A 14,417-nucleotide genomic window follows, 5' to 3' on the forward strand; every position below is an offset into this window, starting at 1 on the left:
CCCCTCCCTCAGCTCTCTAAACCACCCCACTCCCTCAGCCGAACTCTAAACCACCTCTCCCTCAGCTCTCTAAACCACCCCACTCCCTCAGCCCTCTAAACCACCCCACTCCCTCAGCCGAACTCTAAACCACCCCTCTCTCTCAGCTCTCTAAACCACCCCACTCCCTCAGCCCTCTAAACCACCCCACTCCCTCAGCCGAACTCTAAACCACCCCTCTCCCTCAGCTCTCTAAACCACCCCAATCCCTCAGCCCTCTAAACCACCCCTCTCCCTCAGCTCTCTAAACCACCCCACTCCCTCAGCTCTCTAAACCACCCCACTCCCTCAGCCGAGCTCTAAACCACCCCACTCCCTCAGCCGAGCTCTGAACCACCCCACTCCCTCAGCCGAGCTCTGAACCACCCCACTCCCTCAGCCGAGCTCTAAACCACCCCACTCCCTCAGCCGAGCTCTGAACCACCCCACTCCCTCAGCCGAGCTCTGAACCACCCCACTCCCTCAGCCGAGCTCTAAAAACCACCCCACTCCCTCAGCCCTCTAAACCACCCCTCCCTCAGCCCTCTAAACCACCCCACCCCCTCAGCCCTCTGAACCACCCCACTCCCTCAGCCCTCTAAACCACCCCACTCCCTCAGCCGAGCTCTGAACCACCCCACTCCCTCAGCCCTCTAAACCACCCCACCCCCTCAGCCGAGCTCTGAACCACCTCACTCCCTCAGCCGAGCTCTGAACCACCCCACTCCCTCAGCCGAGCTCTGAACCACCCCACTCCCTCAGCCGAGCTCTGAACCACCCCACTCCCTCAGCCCTCTAAACCACCCCACTCCCTCAGCCGAGCTCTGAACCACCCCACTCCCTCAGCCGAGCTCTGAACCACCCCACTCCCTCAGCCGAGCTCTGAACCACCCCACTCCCTCAGCCGAGCTCTGAACCACCCCACTCCCTCAGCCCTCTAAACCACCCCACTCCCTCAGCCGAGCTCTGAACCACCCCACTCCCTCAGCCGAGCTCTGAACCACCCCACTCCCTCAGCCGAGCTCTGAACCACCCCACTCCCTCAGCCCCCTAAACCACCCCACTCCCTCAGCCGAGCTCCAAACCACCCCACTCCCTCAGCCGCTCTAAACCACCCCACTCCCTCAGCCGAGCTCTGAACCACCCCACTCCCTCAGCCGAGCTCTAAACCACCCCACTCCCTCAGCCGAGCTCTAACACCCCACTCCCTCAGCCGAGCTCTGAACCACCCCACTCCCTCAGCCGAGCTCTGAACCACCCCACTCCCTCAGCCGAGCTCTGAACCACCCCACTCCCTCAGCCCTCTAAACCACCCCACTCCCTCAGCCCTCTAAACCACCCCACTCCCTCAGCCGAGCTCTGAACCACCCCATTCCCTCAGCCGAACTCTAAACCACCCCACTCACTCAGCCCTCTAAACCACCCCACTCCCTCAGCCCTCTAAACCACCCCACTCCCTCAGCCGAACTCTAAACCACCCCACGCCCTCAGCCCTCTGAACCACCCCACTCCCTCAGCCCTCTAAACCACCCCACTCCCTCAGCCCTCTAAACCACCCCGCTCCCTCAGCCGAACTCTAAACCACCCCACTCCCTCAGCCGAGCTCTGAACCACCCCACTCCCTCAGCCGAACTCTAAACCACCCGACTCCCTCAGCCGAGCTCTAAACCACCGCGCTCCCTCAGCCGAGCTCTAAACCACCCCACTCCCTCAGCCGAACTCTAAACCACCCCACTCCCTCAGCCGAACTCTAAACCACCCCACTCCCTCAGCCCTCTAAACCACCCCACTCCCTCAGCCCTCTAAACCACCCCACTCCCTCAGCCGAGCTCTAAACCACCCCACTCCCTCAGCCGAGCTCTAAACCACCCCACTCCCTCAGCTGAACTCTAAACCACCCCACTCCCTCAGCCCTCTAAACCACCCCACTCCCTCGGCCGAGCTCTGAACCACCCCATTCCCTCAGCCGAACTCTAAACCACCCCACTCCCTCAGCCCTCTAATCCACCCCACTCCCTCAGCCCTCTAAACCACTCCACCCCCTCAGCCGAGCTCTGAACCACCCCACTCCCTCAGCCAAGCTCTAAACCACCCCACTCCCTCAGCCAAGCTGTGAACCACCCCACTCCCTCAGCCGAACTGTCAGCTTATCCTTATGTGTTTGTTGTTAAGTCGAGTGTGATAACTCTTGGGATGTTAGATTCAGTGAATGTCTCTGCACAGCATGTCATTAATGGTGGTACAGCATAATCTCCATTATAATTCACAGTAACATAGCAGCTAGCGTAAGTCTATTACCTCACCAGTGATTTGCATATGGTGTTCATTTCTGGCCAGTCTCTGTAAGGAGTTTCTACATTCTCTCTGTGATTGTGTGGGTTTCCTCTGAGTACTTCAGTTTCCTCCCACAGTCCAAAGCCTGATTGTTTCGGATAAGCAAATTGATAACTTGTTATTTTGGCACCGGAGGGATGGCAACACTTGCGAACTGCCCTCATCACATCGTTGACACAAATGACATACGTTACCATATTCAGGCAGACCCTGAATTACAAACAAGTTCCGTTCCTGAGTTCGTCTTTAAGTCGGATTTGTACACAAGTCGGAACAGGTACATCCGGTATTATTTAGCATCAGTTAGTCAAATGTTTGTCTTGGTATATAGTATATATTTTACCTTTCTATGCATATAAAACATTTCAGAAACGTATGTACTTCAGTAATTAAAACACTGCACTGCTTAGTAATAATTGTAGCTTTCATTGGGGAAGACCTTTCACATGCTCCATTATTCTCATTTTATCCTTTAAAATTTTTCCGATCGTTGACCAACTGTAACCTAACGCTTTTCCAATGACGATGGTGTTTCACCTCTTTCCGATCGCTTTATTATTTCCACTTTATTTTCAATTGTGATCGTTTTCCGTCGACGGAACAGAAGCACTGCGGATTCAGCAGCAGCTGTGGGCAGCAGGTCTTGAGCTCCCCCAGGTCCTAACGTCCACCCACACTGAGACGGGTTAAATGGGACAAGTGGGGGTGGTGCTGACTGGTACAGAGGGGTCAGGGTGAATCTTGCTAAGAAAAATTTAAGCCAAGTACAAAGTTACACACTCAACACAGTGTTAAAGGCAAGGTGATCCAACTTAAAATGGCAGATGGCATTTTCCTTCCTCGAGCCGACGAATTTTTAATATAATAGGCTTTATGGCAGGCCATTCATAAGTGTGAGTTGTTCGTAAGTTGGACGTTTGTAACTTGGGGACTACCTGTATATGAGACAAATAAAGCTGATTTTTATTTTTAACTGTGGGTACAGATGTTAAAGTAGGAATTGTGATGCAAGATGGCATTGAGCTGCAACGCTCAAATTTATTTTAAACTGTTTAAAATTTTATTTGTACTTTAGTATCATAGGGATGGTTTTGCGACAGAGATGGGAGTTGAGGATGAGGTTAGGGTTTTAGGAACAAGGATGTGGGGGAATTAGGGGTCAGGCCAGAATGCCTGCTCTGCGTTCAGAGACTAGTGACGTGGACCTGGGGCAACTGGTTGGAAGTCAGACCAGCAGAGTGAGTAATGCCCCCTTTCCCTAAGTTCAGCCATGGCCTGCAGACTCCGGAGCCGGAGTTCCACGTGAGCAGGAAGAGTGAGTTCTTGTAACCCCATGTTCATGAATCAGTGAGACTGGAGCTTGAGGCCTAGTCATCAGAGGTTCTGGATTTTGAGGCCTGATGTTCAGTGATCAGTGTGTCCTGGTTTTCATGCCAAGGATTATGGTTCAAGGTTAAATCGAATGTCTGAAAGTCTGTAGGCCGGAACAGAGTTAGTGAATCTCTGAGTGTGCTGGGGAGGAGAAGCTGTGTGTCTGGAGGCCTGAGTCTGTCTGCTGGAGACTGGAAGCCCATACTGGCATTAGAGGACTGTGCTGTATTGTGTCTAAGTCTTAGGCACATATTTTAAAAAAACTAAAGTGAAAATGCCAAAATGATGAAATATAAAGTTTCTAAATATCAAAAAAGTTGCTTTCAAGAGCAGTAAACAGTTAAAAAAAAACAAAATCAAATCAATATTTAGTGTGACTGCCCTTTGCCTTAAAAGCTACATCAGTTCTCTGTGGTATACCATCATGCTGTTTTGTAAGGAAATCGGCTGGTAGGTTGCATCTTGGAGAACTTGCCACGTTCCTCTGCAGACTTTGGCTGTCTGCTTGCTCTGTCTCTCCAGGTAATCCCAGACAGCCTCCTTGATGTTGAGGTCAGAGCTCTGGAGAGCATAAGCAGAACTGCTTGTTCTCCTGTTTGCTGACGGTAGTTCTTTATGACCTCGGCTATTGTCCTGCTGCAGAATGAAGTCAAGACTGGTCAGACACCTCCCTGATGGTATTGTGTGATGGATGGAAATCTGCTTGTACTTTTCAGCGTCGAGGATTCTATTAATTCTGACCAGGTCACACACTCGCAGAAATGCAGCCTCAAACCTGCTGGGAATCTCCTCTGACCTTCAGTGTTGGCTGCAGACACTCATCTGCAGTGCTGTCTAGCTCTTCTAAAGACAAATTGCTTGCTGTTTGAGCTAAAAATTTCACATTTTGACTCATCAGTCCAGAGCACTTGCTGCCAATGTTCAGCACCCCAGTCCTTGTATTTTTGTGCGTTCATGAGTCTCTTGGTTTTGTTTTCACTTTAGAGGAATGACTTGGCAGCAACTCTTCCATGAAGACCACTTCTGACAAGACTTGTCCAGACTGTAGAAGGGTGTATTTGTTTCTTTGAGTTCTGAGCTGATAGCAGTGCTGGATGACTTCTGATTTAAAAGGGACGTCAGTTTGATTATCTCTTGTGTGCTGCACTCAGTTTCTGTGGCCAGCCACTACGTTTCTGGTCCTCGTCCTTTCTGCTTTTTCAGAAGAGCATGGACAACACATCTTAAAACTTCTGTCTGCTGCAAAATTTCTCCTTTAGAGAGACCTTGCTGATGCAGGATGTGTCTTGTTACTCTGCTCACTCTTGCCATGGTGTAAGAGTTGATGAATTGAAGGTTGGATTGTCACTTCTGCCACACCCTTTGGTTGTCTTTCACCCAGTTTAATTCTTTCTCCACCTGTTTCTGCTTCAGTTAATCAGTTTAGTTCACTCAACTCTGTCATTGATTAATAGCACCTGTGTTATTTTTGTGTATGCAAAAATTTATCTTTAACAATTAATTTTTTGGAAAAATGAAATCTAAAATTTGCTTTTTTCTATTGACACCATATTCCAGAAGAAACAAAATAAACATCTAAAACAAAATTTATATAAAAACATCTCAGGCCTAAGACTTTTGCACAGTACTGTCTACGTGTGTGGGTAAGAAGGAGAAATGGGGATTCTTTTTGTTGCTTGTTGTGTACTGTTCTGGCAGCTCATCTAGGGGAAAGAAAACTCTGATCTCAAACCTCCACTGCCTTGCCTCTGATCACTCACAGGGAGGCTTTGGGATTAAACCCCAAGGAAAGATCTGGAGTTTGAGTTGAGTTCAACGCTGACTGGAATCTCCTGCAACACCACTGGTGCCAAACTGTATCAGTCTCTGCCGTTCCTTTGGATTCACCAGCTGCCTGGAGAAGGGAAGCCTGCTGTATTGTCAACAACTTGCTCCCCATATCATACTGCCCTGGCTTGCATATCACGTAAATAACTAGGCGCAGCATCCATTGTCGATCCTGATCAAAAGGTGGCCTCACTGTTGTTCTGCCGTGCCATGCCGTGTTGGCACCGGAATGCATGGTGGTACTTGCAGGCTGCCTCCAGAACATCCTTGGGTGTTGGTTGTTAATGCAAAAGGCACATTTCACCAAATAAGTGACGAATAAAGGTAACGTTTAACTGTTAGCACAGGTTAAAGTTGGATTGATAACAGATGAGACAAGATGAATTTACAGTGCGTCCCATTCACTGCTCTTTTGCCAATTGTCCTGTACAAGTCTGTCGGGAGTGTGTGATACCGATATTCTCAGCCTGACAGGCTTTGTCCCATTCCATGTTGCAGACTGACCTACCCTCTGAACCCATGTCTGAAGTACCTGTACCCACCACCAACCAGCGTCATCCTTGCCAACATCGCCAATGCCATGGCAAGCGTGCCCAAGTTCTACGTTCAGGTAACTTATTTTCAAACTCTCTCCAGCCCTTAACTGCACAGTGTCTCAGCAGTTTGATCAATATAAGATATAGAAACGTAGGAACAGAATTAGACCATTCCGCCTGTCAAATCTGCTCCAATCCATCATGCCTGGTTTATTAACTCTCTCAACCCTGTTCTCCTGCCTTCTCCCCGTAACCTTTGATGCTCTGACTAATCAAGAACCTGTCAATGACTTGGCCTTTTATTATTTGGTAGTTTCAATGTGATTTCCCCTCATTCTTCTAAGCTCCAGTGAGCACAGGCCTTGTACATTAACCCTTTAATTTCCAGGATCAGTCTTGTAAACTTCCTCGTACCCTTTCCAATGCCAGCACGTCTTTTCTAAGATAAGGGGCCCAAAGCTGCTCACAGTATTCCAAATATGGTCTGACCAATGCCTTATGAAACCTCAGCATTACATCCTTGCTGTTATATTCTAGTCCTCTGAAATGAATGGCAACATTGCATTTACCTTTTTTTATCACTCTCTTCCCACCTGAGAGTGGCCCTAAGCTCAGGCAGCTCCATCGTGGGCACTCGCCTCCCCAGCATCGAAGACACCTTCAAATGGTGATGCCTCAAAAAAGGTGACATCCATCATCCAGGACCCCCCCCCCCCCCCCCAATCACTTAGGATGTGCCCTCCTCTCATTGGCACTTCAGCGAGGAGATACCAAAAGACACATGCTTAACAGCTTCTTCCCTCTGCCATCAGTTACTGAACGGTCAATGAACCAGTGAACACTACCTCACTAATTTATTTTTTATATATACAGTATATTCAACGTTATGCTGCCTGATGAGTTAGCTGTAAAATGCTTCAGGAAGTCACAAGGTGATCAAAGTGCTAAATAACCAATATGTTCCCTGTGTATTTACAGGTTCTGCACCTAATGAACAAGATGAATTTACCGTCTCCGTTTGGTCCCATCACTGCTCGTCCTCCAATGGTAATGAGACCTTACAACATTCAGGAGTTTCCCATTTGCCCTCACACCTCATGTACACTCTGCAGGGAGGGAGGAACTCAGAGTTGTGTTTACATGGTGACACTCCCTCAGAGCAAGGAATGGGCTGTGCTGAGGATTGTTGGCCAAGGAAATGTGGGGTGAGAGCTGCTATATTGGGCTTTCGGATGGTCTCTGGGGGAGCAGCATGCTCTTCAGGCATCCACAGAAGAGAGATGAGAAACAGGAGCAGGAGTTAGCTGTCAACCTCCACTACTCATATCAAAGTCTAACAGGATGTGGGACAGTGAAATCTCTGCCGGCTGTTCCTGTTCCCTCGCTCATCCCAAAGATGTATGGGTCAGTGGTTACTTGGTCACCGGTGTGTGGGTGAGGGGTGGAATCTGGAGGAATTAAATCAGATCAGTGTAGGATTGGTGTCAATGGTCAGCACGCTCTCAATGGATCAAAGGGTCTGTCTCTGTGCTGTCTGACTCTGTGACTCCGCTGAATCAGCAGTTCAAATCCAGTTAATTTAGTTAACTGTGAACATACAGCCTACTCCATGGTGACCATCATAGAAACATAGAAAACCTACAGCATAATACAGGCCCTTTGGCCCACAAAGCTGTGCCGAACTTGTCTTTATCTTAGAGCTATCTCGGCTTACCCATAGCCCTCTATTTTTCTAAGCTCCATGTATCCATTCAGGGGTCTCTTAAAAGACCCTATCGTTTCTTCCTCCACCACCGCTGCCGGCAGCCCATTCCACACACTCACCACCCTCTGAGTGAAAAACTTACCCCTGACATCTCCTCTGTACCTACTCCCCAGCACCTTAAACCTGTGTCCTCTTGTGGCAACCATTTCAGCCCGGGAAAAAGCCTTTGATTATCCACACCATCAATGCCTCTCATCATCTTATACACCTCTATCAGGTCACCTCTCATCCGTCGTCACTCCAAGGAGAAAAGGCCGAGTTCACTCAACCTATTCTCATAAAGCATGCTCCCCAATCCAGGCAACATCCTTGTAAATCTCCTGTACCCTTTCTATGGTTTCCACATCCTTACTGTAGTGAGGCGACCAGGATTGAACACAGTATTCCAAGTGGGGTCTGACCAGGGTCCTATATAGCTAAAACATTACCACTCAGCTCTTAAACTCAGTCCCATGATTGATGAAGGCCAATGCACTGTATGCCTTCTTAACAACAGAGTCAACCTGTGTAGCAGCTTTGAGTGTCCTGTGGACTCGGACCCCAAGATTTGTCTGATCCTCCACACTGCCAAGAGTCTTACCATTAATACTATATTCTGCCATCATATTTGACCTACCAAAATGAACCACCTCACACTTAACTGGGTTGAACTCACTGCTCAGCCCAGTTTTGCATCCTATCAATGCCCCCTGTAACCTCTGACGGCCCTCCACACTATCCACAACACCTCCAACCTTTGTGTCATCAGCAAATTTACTAACCCATCCTTCACTTCCTCATCCAGGTCACTTATAAAAATCACAAAGAGTAAGGGTCCCAGAACAGATCCCCGAGGCACACCACTGATACTGGCCTCCATACAGAATATGACCCGCTTACAACCACTCTGTTGGCGCATGACCTAGTGGGCAAGGCATCAGACTAGTAGCCTGAAGGTCACTGGTTCGAGCCTCAACTGAGGCAGTGTGTTTGTGTCCTTGAGCAAGGCACTTAACAACACATTGCTCTGTGATGTCACCGGTGCCAAGCTGCATGGGTCCTAGTGCCCTTCCCTTGGACAACATCGGTGGCATGGAGAGGGGAAGGCCTGCAACTTGGGCAACTGCCGGTCTCCCATACAACCCTGCCTAGGCCTGCGCCCTGGAAACTCCAGGTGCAGATCCATGGTCTCTCGAGACCGACGGATGCCAACACCACAACCACTCTTTGCCTTCTGTGGGCAAGCCAGTTCTGGATCCACAAAGCAATGTTCCCTTGGATCCCATGCGTCCTGACTTTCTCGATAAGCCTTGCATGGGGTACCTTATCAAATGCTTTGCTAAAATCCGTATACACTAGATCTACAGCTCTACCTTCATCAATATGTTTAGTCCCATTCTCAAAAAATTCTTTCTTTTTCAATCTTATTATTATTAACTTTTCAAAAAATTCAATCAGGCTCATAAGGCCCAATCTGCCTTTGACAAAGCTATGCCGACTACTCCTAATCATATTATGCCTCTACAAATGTTCATAAATCCTGCCTCTCAGGATCTCCATCAACTTACCAACCACTGAAGTAAGACTCACTGGTCTATAATTTCCTGGGCTATCTTTACTCCCTTTCTTGAACAAGGGAACAGCATCCACAACCCTCCAATCCTCCGGAACCTCTCCCGTCCTCATTGATGAGGCAAAGATTATCATCAGAGGCTCAGCAATCTGTCCCTCGCTTCCCACAATAGCCTGGGGTACATCCACTTCGGTCCCAGTGACTGATTCAAACTTGTTGCTTTCCAAAAGTTCCAGCACATCTTCTTCCTTAATACCTACATGCTCAAGCTTTTCAGTCCACTACAAGTCATCCCTACAATCGCCAAGATCCTTTACTGTAATGAATACAGAAGTTAAGTATTTATTAAGTACATCTGCCATCTGCTCCGGTTCCATACACACTTTTCCATTGTCACACTGGATTGGTCCTATTCCCTCATGTCTTATCCTCTTGCTCTTCACATTCTTGTAGAATGCCTTGGAGTTTTCCTTAATCCTGCCTGCCAAGGCCTTCTCATAGCCCCTTCTGGCTCTCCTAATTTGATTCTTAAGCTCCTGGCTAGTCTTATAATCTTATAGATCTCTATCATTACCTAATTTTTTGAACCTTTCGTAAGCTCTTCTTCTTGACTAGATTTATAACAGTCTTTGTACACCATGTTTCCTGTACCCTACCACCCTTTCCCTGTCTCATTGGAACATATCTATGCAGAACCCCATGCAAATATCCCCTGAACATTTGCCACATTTCTTCTGTATTCTGTTTCCAAGTTATATTATGAGATTGAAGTTCAAGTTCAGATTTAATTGTCATTCAAGCATATGTGTGAACACAGTCAAACTAGATAACGTTTCTCTGGGGCCAAGAGCCAAAGCACAGAGCTAACAGCCACACACAATTCATACAGAGCATACAGCAGGAAAACATACTTGACCAAACTAATGTACAAAAAATGTGGTCCAAGTCTCTGAGTGTCATGGCCTGAAGGTTGATGGTGCGTGGGATGTTGTCTTGGAGTCATATTCTGCAAGTAGTTCCTTATCACTCACTAGTACAGCCACAGATGTGCATAATTCAGCTTGTCTTCCACCGAGCAAACACTGAACAACAGCACGGACAGGAGGAGCCCGGTTCCAGCCCAGCACGGCACGCAGCCAGCTTGTTATTGAACACCTGGTTCATCAGGGTCTACTGCAGTCTGTGTTTGAGGGTACAGTTCCACAGGTGGCTGAGCTGATTGCCCCTTTAGGCATGTACACCTTTCTGGGGTGGTCCATTGCACTCCCATGCCGTGGGTGAGGGAATGCGTTGTAGACCCCAGGTTTGGCCATCCGAAGGTAAATTACGTTGTGGAGGAGTTGCCCACTGAGTATCTCAGGTTATCTCAACATCTCTCCACATCCACTCTATCAAGGTCTTTCAATATTCAATAGGTTTCAATGAGATTCCCCCCTCATTCTTATGAATTCTAGTGAGCGCAGGCTTAAAGCCGTCAAACGCTCCTCATATGACAAGCCTTTCAAACCCAGGATTATTTTCATGAACCTCCTTTGAACCTTCTCTCATGTCAGCACATCTTTTCTTAAATAAGGATCCAAAAACTGCTCACAATACTCTTGCCACAAACCTCATCAGTGATTTATAAAGCCTCAACATTACATCCTTGCTGTTATATTCAAGTCCTCTTGAATGAATGCTAATATCACATTTGCCATCCTCACCACTGACTCAACCTGCAAATTAACTTGCATGGAGTCCTGCTCGAGAACTCCCAAGTCCCTTTGTACCTCCGATTTTGAATTTTCTCTCAATTTAGAAAATAGTCTACACTTCAACTGAAGTGCATGACCATACACTTCCCAACACTCCCGATTCTTCGCCCATTCTCCTAACCTGTCTAAATCCTTCTGTAGCCCTTCTGCTTATTCAACACTACCTGTCCCTCCGTCTTTCTTTGAATCATCTGCAAACTTGGCCACACAGCTGTCAATTCCCACCGTTCAATGTGGCTGATCTGCCTCAGGCCTCATCTCCCCTTCTGTGCCAGTTGCCTATCGCCTTCAGTACCCTGTTCTGTCAAACATTTCTCTCCCTTCACCTTGTCCTTCTAATTCAGCACCCATAGCTCTGATAATTCCAGACATTTACCACCATGTTAGGAAGGATTTTTATCTATCTTGAGTTTAAATGACACCCACCCCCAGTCGTATACTTATGTCCCCTGGTTTCAGACTCACACTAGACGTATCTTAGCATCCCTGTCAATTCCTCTCAGGATCATTTTACTCAATAGTTTTCTAAACTTCATGGAAGTAAGTTGGCGGACAATATGAAGGTTGATGGTGTTGTGGATAGCATAGAAGACTGGCAATGAGTACAGCGTCATATAGATCAGTTGCAGATATGGATGGAGAAATGGCAGATGGAGTTGCACCTTGGTAAGTCAAATGTAGAGAGACGGTACACTGTTAATGACAAGACCCTTACCTTTAACAGTGTTAATGAGCAGAGGGATCTGGGCAACACACACACAATCCTGGAGGAACTCAGCAAACATGGCGGCATCCATGGACATCTGGGAATAATACCTCCATATTCTTTAACACCAAACCGATCTCACTACAGGCCAATATACCACATGCTGGACTACCTGTTAACCTTTTGTTGACCGTTTGGCCAACAGTGTTGTACTGACCCTTTAATCAATTCCATGATCAATCTACCCTTCCCACCCACATAGCCCTTCATTTTTGCATCATCCCTGTGACTTTCTAAGAGCCTTTTAAATGTCCATAACCTATCAGCCTCTACTTCCATCCTGGCAGTGTGTTCCATACACCCAACAGTCAGTGCAAAAGAAACTACCTTTGACATCCTCCCTATCCATCAATCACTTTAAAATTATGCCCCCTTGTATTAGCCATTTCAGCCCTGGGAAAATATCTGGCAGTCCAATCTATCAATGCCTCTTATCTCGTACAACTCTCCTCTAATCCTCCTTCACTCCAAAGGGAAAAGCCCAAGCTACCACAACCAATCCTCATAAGACGTTCTCAATCTCCCAACAAATGAAGGCCAACACACCAAATGCCTTCTGAATCATCTGATCAACTTGCATGAGCCAACGTCCTGCACCAAAGGACCTGAATTGTACCGTGTGTTCAGACCCAAGAATGACTGATTGTTGCTGTGAGAAGAGTGTGGAAGTCTGGATGAACTGCCACTTTCCTAAGTGTGTCAGGCTGCAAGAGTTCATCAGCGCCCAAGCACTGGTTCTCGCACTGTTTGAACTTGCTGATTAACGGCTAAGTGTTGTGTAATTACCTTTCCCAGTATGAGGAATACTTCCCCACGCCTCCACCCATGCCTCCCCTACCTCCGGACGAACCCCCAATTTCCGAGGAGGAGATGGACGTTTCCAGTGAGGAGGAGTCAGAGTATGAGAGTGGGAGTGAAGAAGACAAGGAAAGGTGCGTAAATGATGCTATGTGGACTGCATGTTCAGTGGCCAAGGGCCTGTTACACTGGAACATTCCCTGTGAGGAGTGTGTCAAAGGGTGGATAAGCTGGGTTAGTTGTCTTTGTGCTGGGGGAGGCTAAAGGGAAACTTGATAGAACTGAACGAAATCATGGGGTTGCACAGGGTATGTAGCCCGTAAGTCATCTCGATGATAGGGTAAGTGGTAAGGAAGTCGCTTCATTGATAGGGTTGGATAAGGTAGGTAGTAGGTAAGTTGTTTCATTAATAGGGTTGGATAGGGTAGGTAGTAGGTAAGTTGTTTCATTAATAGGGTTGGATAAGGTAGGTAGTAGGTAAGTTGTTTCATTAATAGGGTTGATTAGGGTAGGTAGTAGGTAAGTCGTTTCATTAATTCGGTTGGATAGGGTAGGTAGTAGGTAAGTTGTTTCATTAATTCGGTTGGATAGGGTAGGTAGTAGGTAAGTTGTTTCATTAATAGGGTTGATTAGGGTAGGTAGTAGGTAAGTCGTTTCATTAATAGGGTTGATTAGGGTAGGTAGTAGGTAAGTCGTTTCATTAATTCGGTTGGATAGGGTAGGTAGTAGGTAAGTTGTTTCATTAATAGGGTTGGATAGGGTAGGTAGTAGGTAAGTTGTTTCATTAATAGGGTTGGATAGGGTAGGTAGTAGGTAAGTTGTTTCATTAATAGGGTTGATTAGGGTAGGTAGTAGGTAAGTCGTTTCGTTGATAGGGTTGGATAAGGTAGGTAGTAGGTAAGTTGTTTCATTAATAGGGTTGATTAGGGTAGGTAGTAGGTAAGTCGTTTCGTTGATAGGGTTGGATAAGGTAGGTAGTAGGTAAGTTGTTTCATTAATTCGGTTGGATAGGGTAGGTAGTAGGTAAGTCGTTTCATTGATAAGGTAGGTATTAGGGAACTCTTTTCATAGATGGGGTTAGATAGAGCAGATGATAGGGAAACCGTTGTCATGATAGTGTTGGATAGAGTAGGTGGTAGGGAAGTCGTTGCCATGATAGTGTTGGATAGAGTAAGTCATGGGGAAGTTATCTCAAAAGCTTTGGATAAGGGTACGTGGTAGAGAAGTCATTGTCTCAATAGGGTTGATAGGGTGTGTAGTAGGGGAGTTATCTCATTGATGGGGTTTGATTGTAAGAAAGTCATTTCCTTGATAGCATTGTCTAGGCCAGATGGTAGAGAAGCCATCTTGATAGAGTTAGATTGTGTAGGCAGTAGGGATTTCACTGTCCCTATAGCATTGGACATTGGATAGGGTAGGTGGTTGGAGGTTCGATGGGGATGGTAGATAGGGTTGGATTAGGTCAATTGATGGGAAGTTATCTCGTATGAGTTGGATAAGGTATGATAGAAAGTCGTCTCATTACAATTGGTTGTAGGGAAGTTGTCTCATTGATAGTGTTGGATGGGGTAGGGAAGTCATCTTGATAGGGTTGGTCTGGCTGGGTGATAGGGAAGTTGTTGTCTAGATAGGGTTGGGTAGGGTATGTAGTAGGGAAGTTGTTTTGATGCAATTGGATAGGGTGTGTAGTAGAGAA

At 47.0% G+C, this 14,417-nt stretch overlaps 1 protein-coding gene across 2 annotated transcripts in view; it reads left to right on the forward strand.

Annotated features, from left to right (window-relative positions):
* The window catches only part of rnpc3 (RNA-binding region (RNP1, RRM) containing 3), a 77,083-nt gene that overhangs the window by 28,681 nt on the left and 33,985 nt on the right, over positions 1-14,417 (forward strand). For both annotated transcript variants that reach the window (XM_059983661.1, XM_059983660.1), the window contains exons 6-8: positions 6,049-6,160; positions 7,065-7,133; positions 12,719-12,855. In XM_059983661.1, the coding sequence (XP_059839644.1) occupies positions 6,049-6,160; positions 7,065-7,133; positions 12,719-12,855 (318 nt within the window). The remainder of the gene's footprint in view (positions 1-6,048; positions 6,161-7,064; positions 7,134-12,718; positions 12,856-14,417) is intronic.

The sequence above is a fragment of the Hypanus sabinus genome, chromosome 11 (assembly GCF_030144855.1).
Source record: "Hypanus sabinus isolate sHypSab1 chromosome 11, sHypSab1.hap1, whole genome shotgun sequence".
NCBI classification, from domain to species: Eukaryota; Metazoa; Chordata; class Chondrichthyes; order Myliobatiformes; family Dasyatidae; genus Hypanus; species Hypanus sabinus.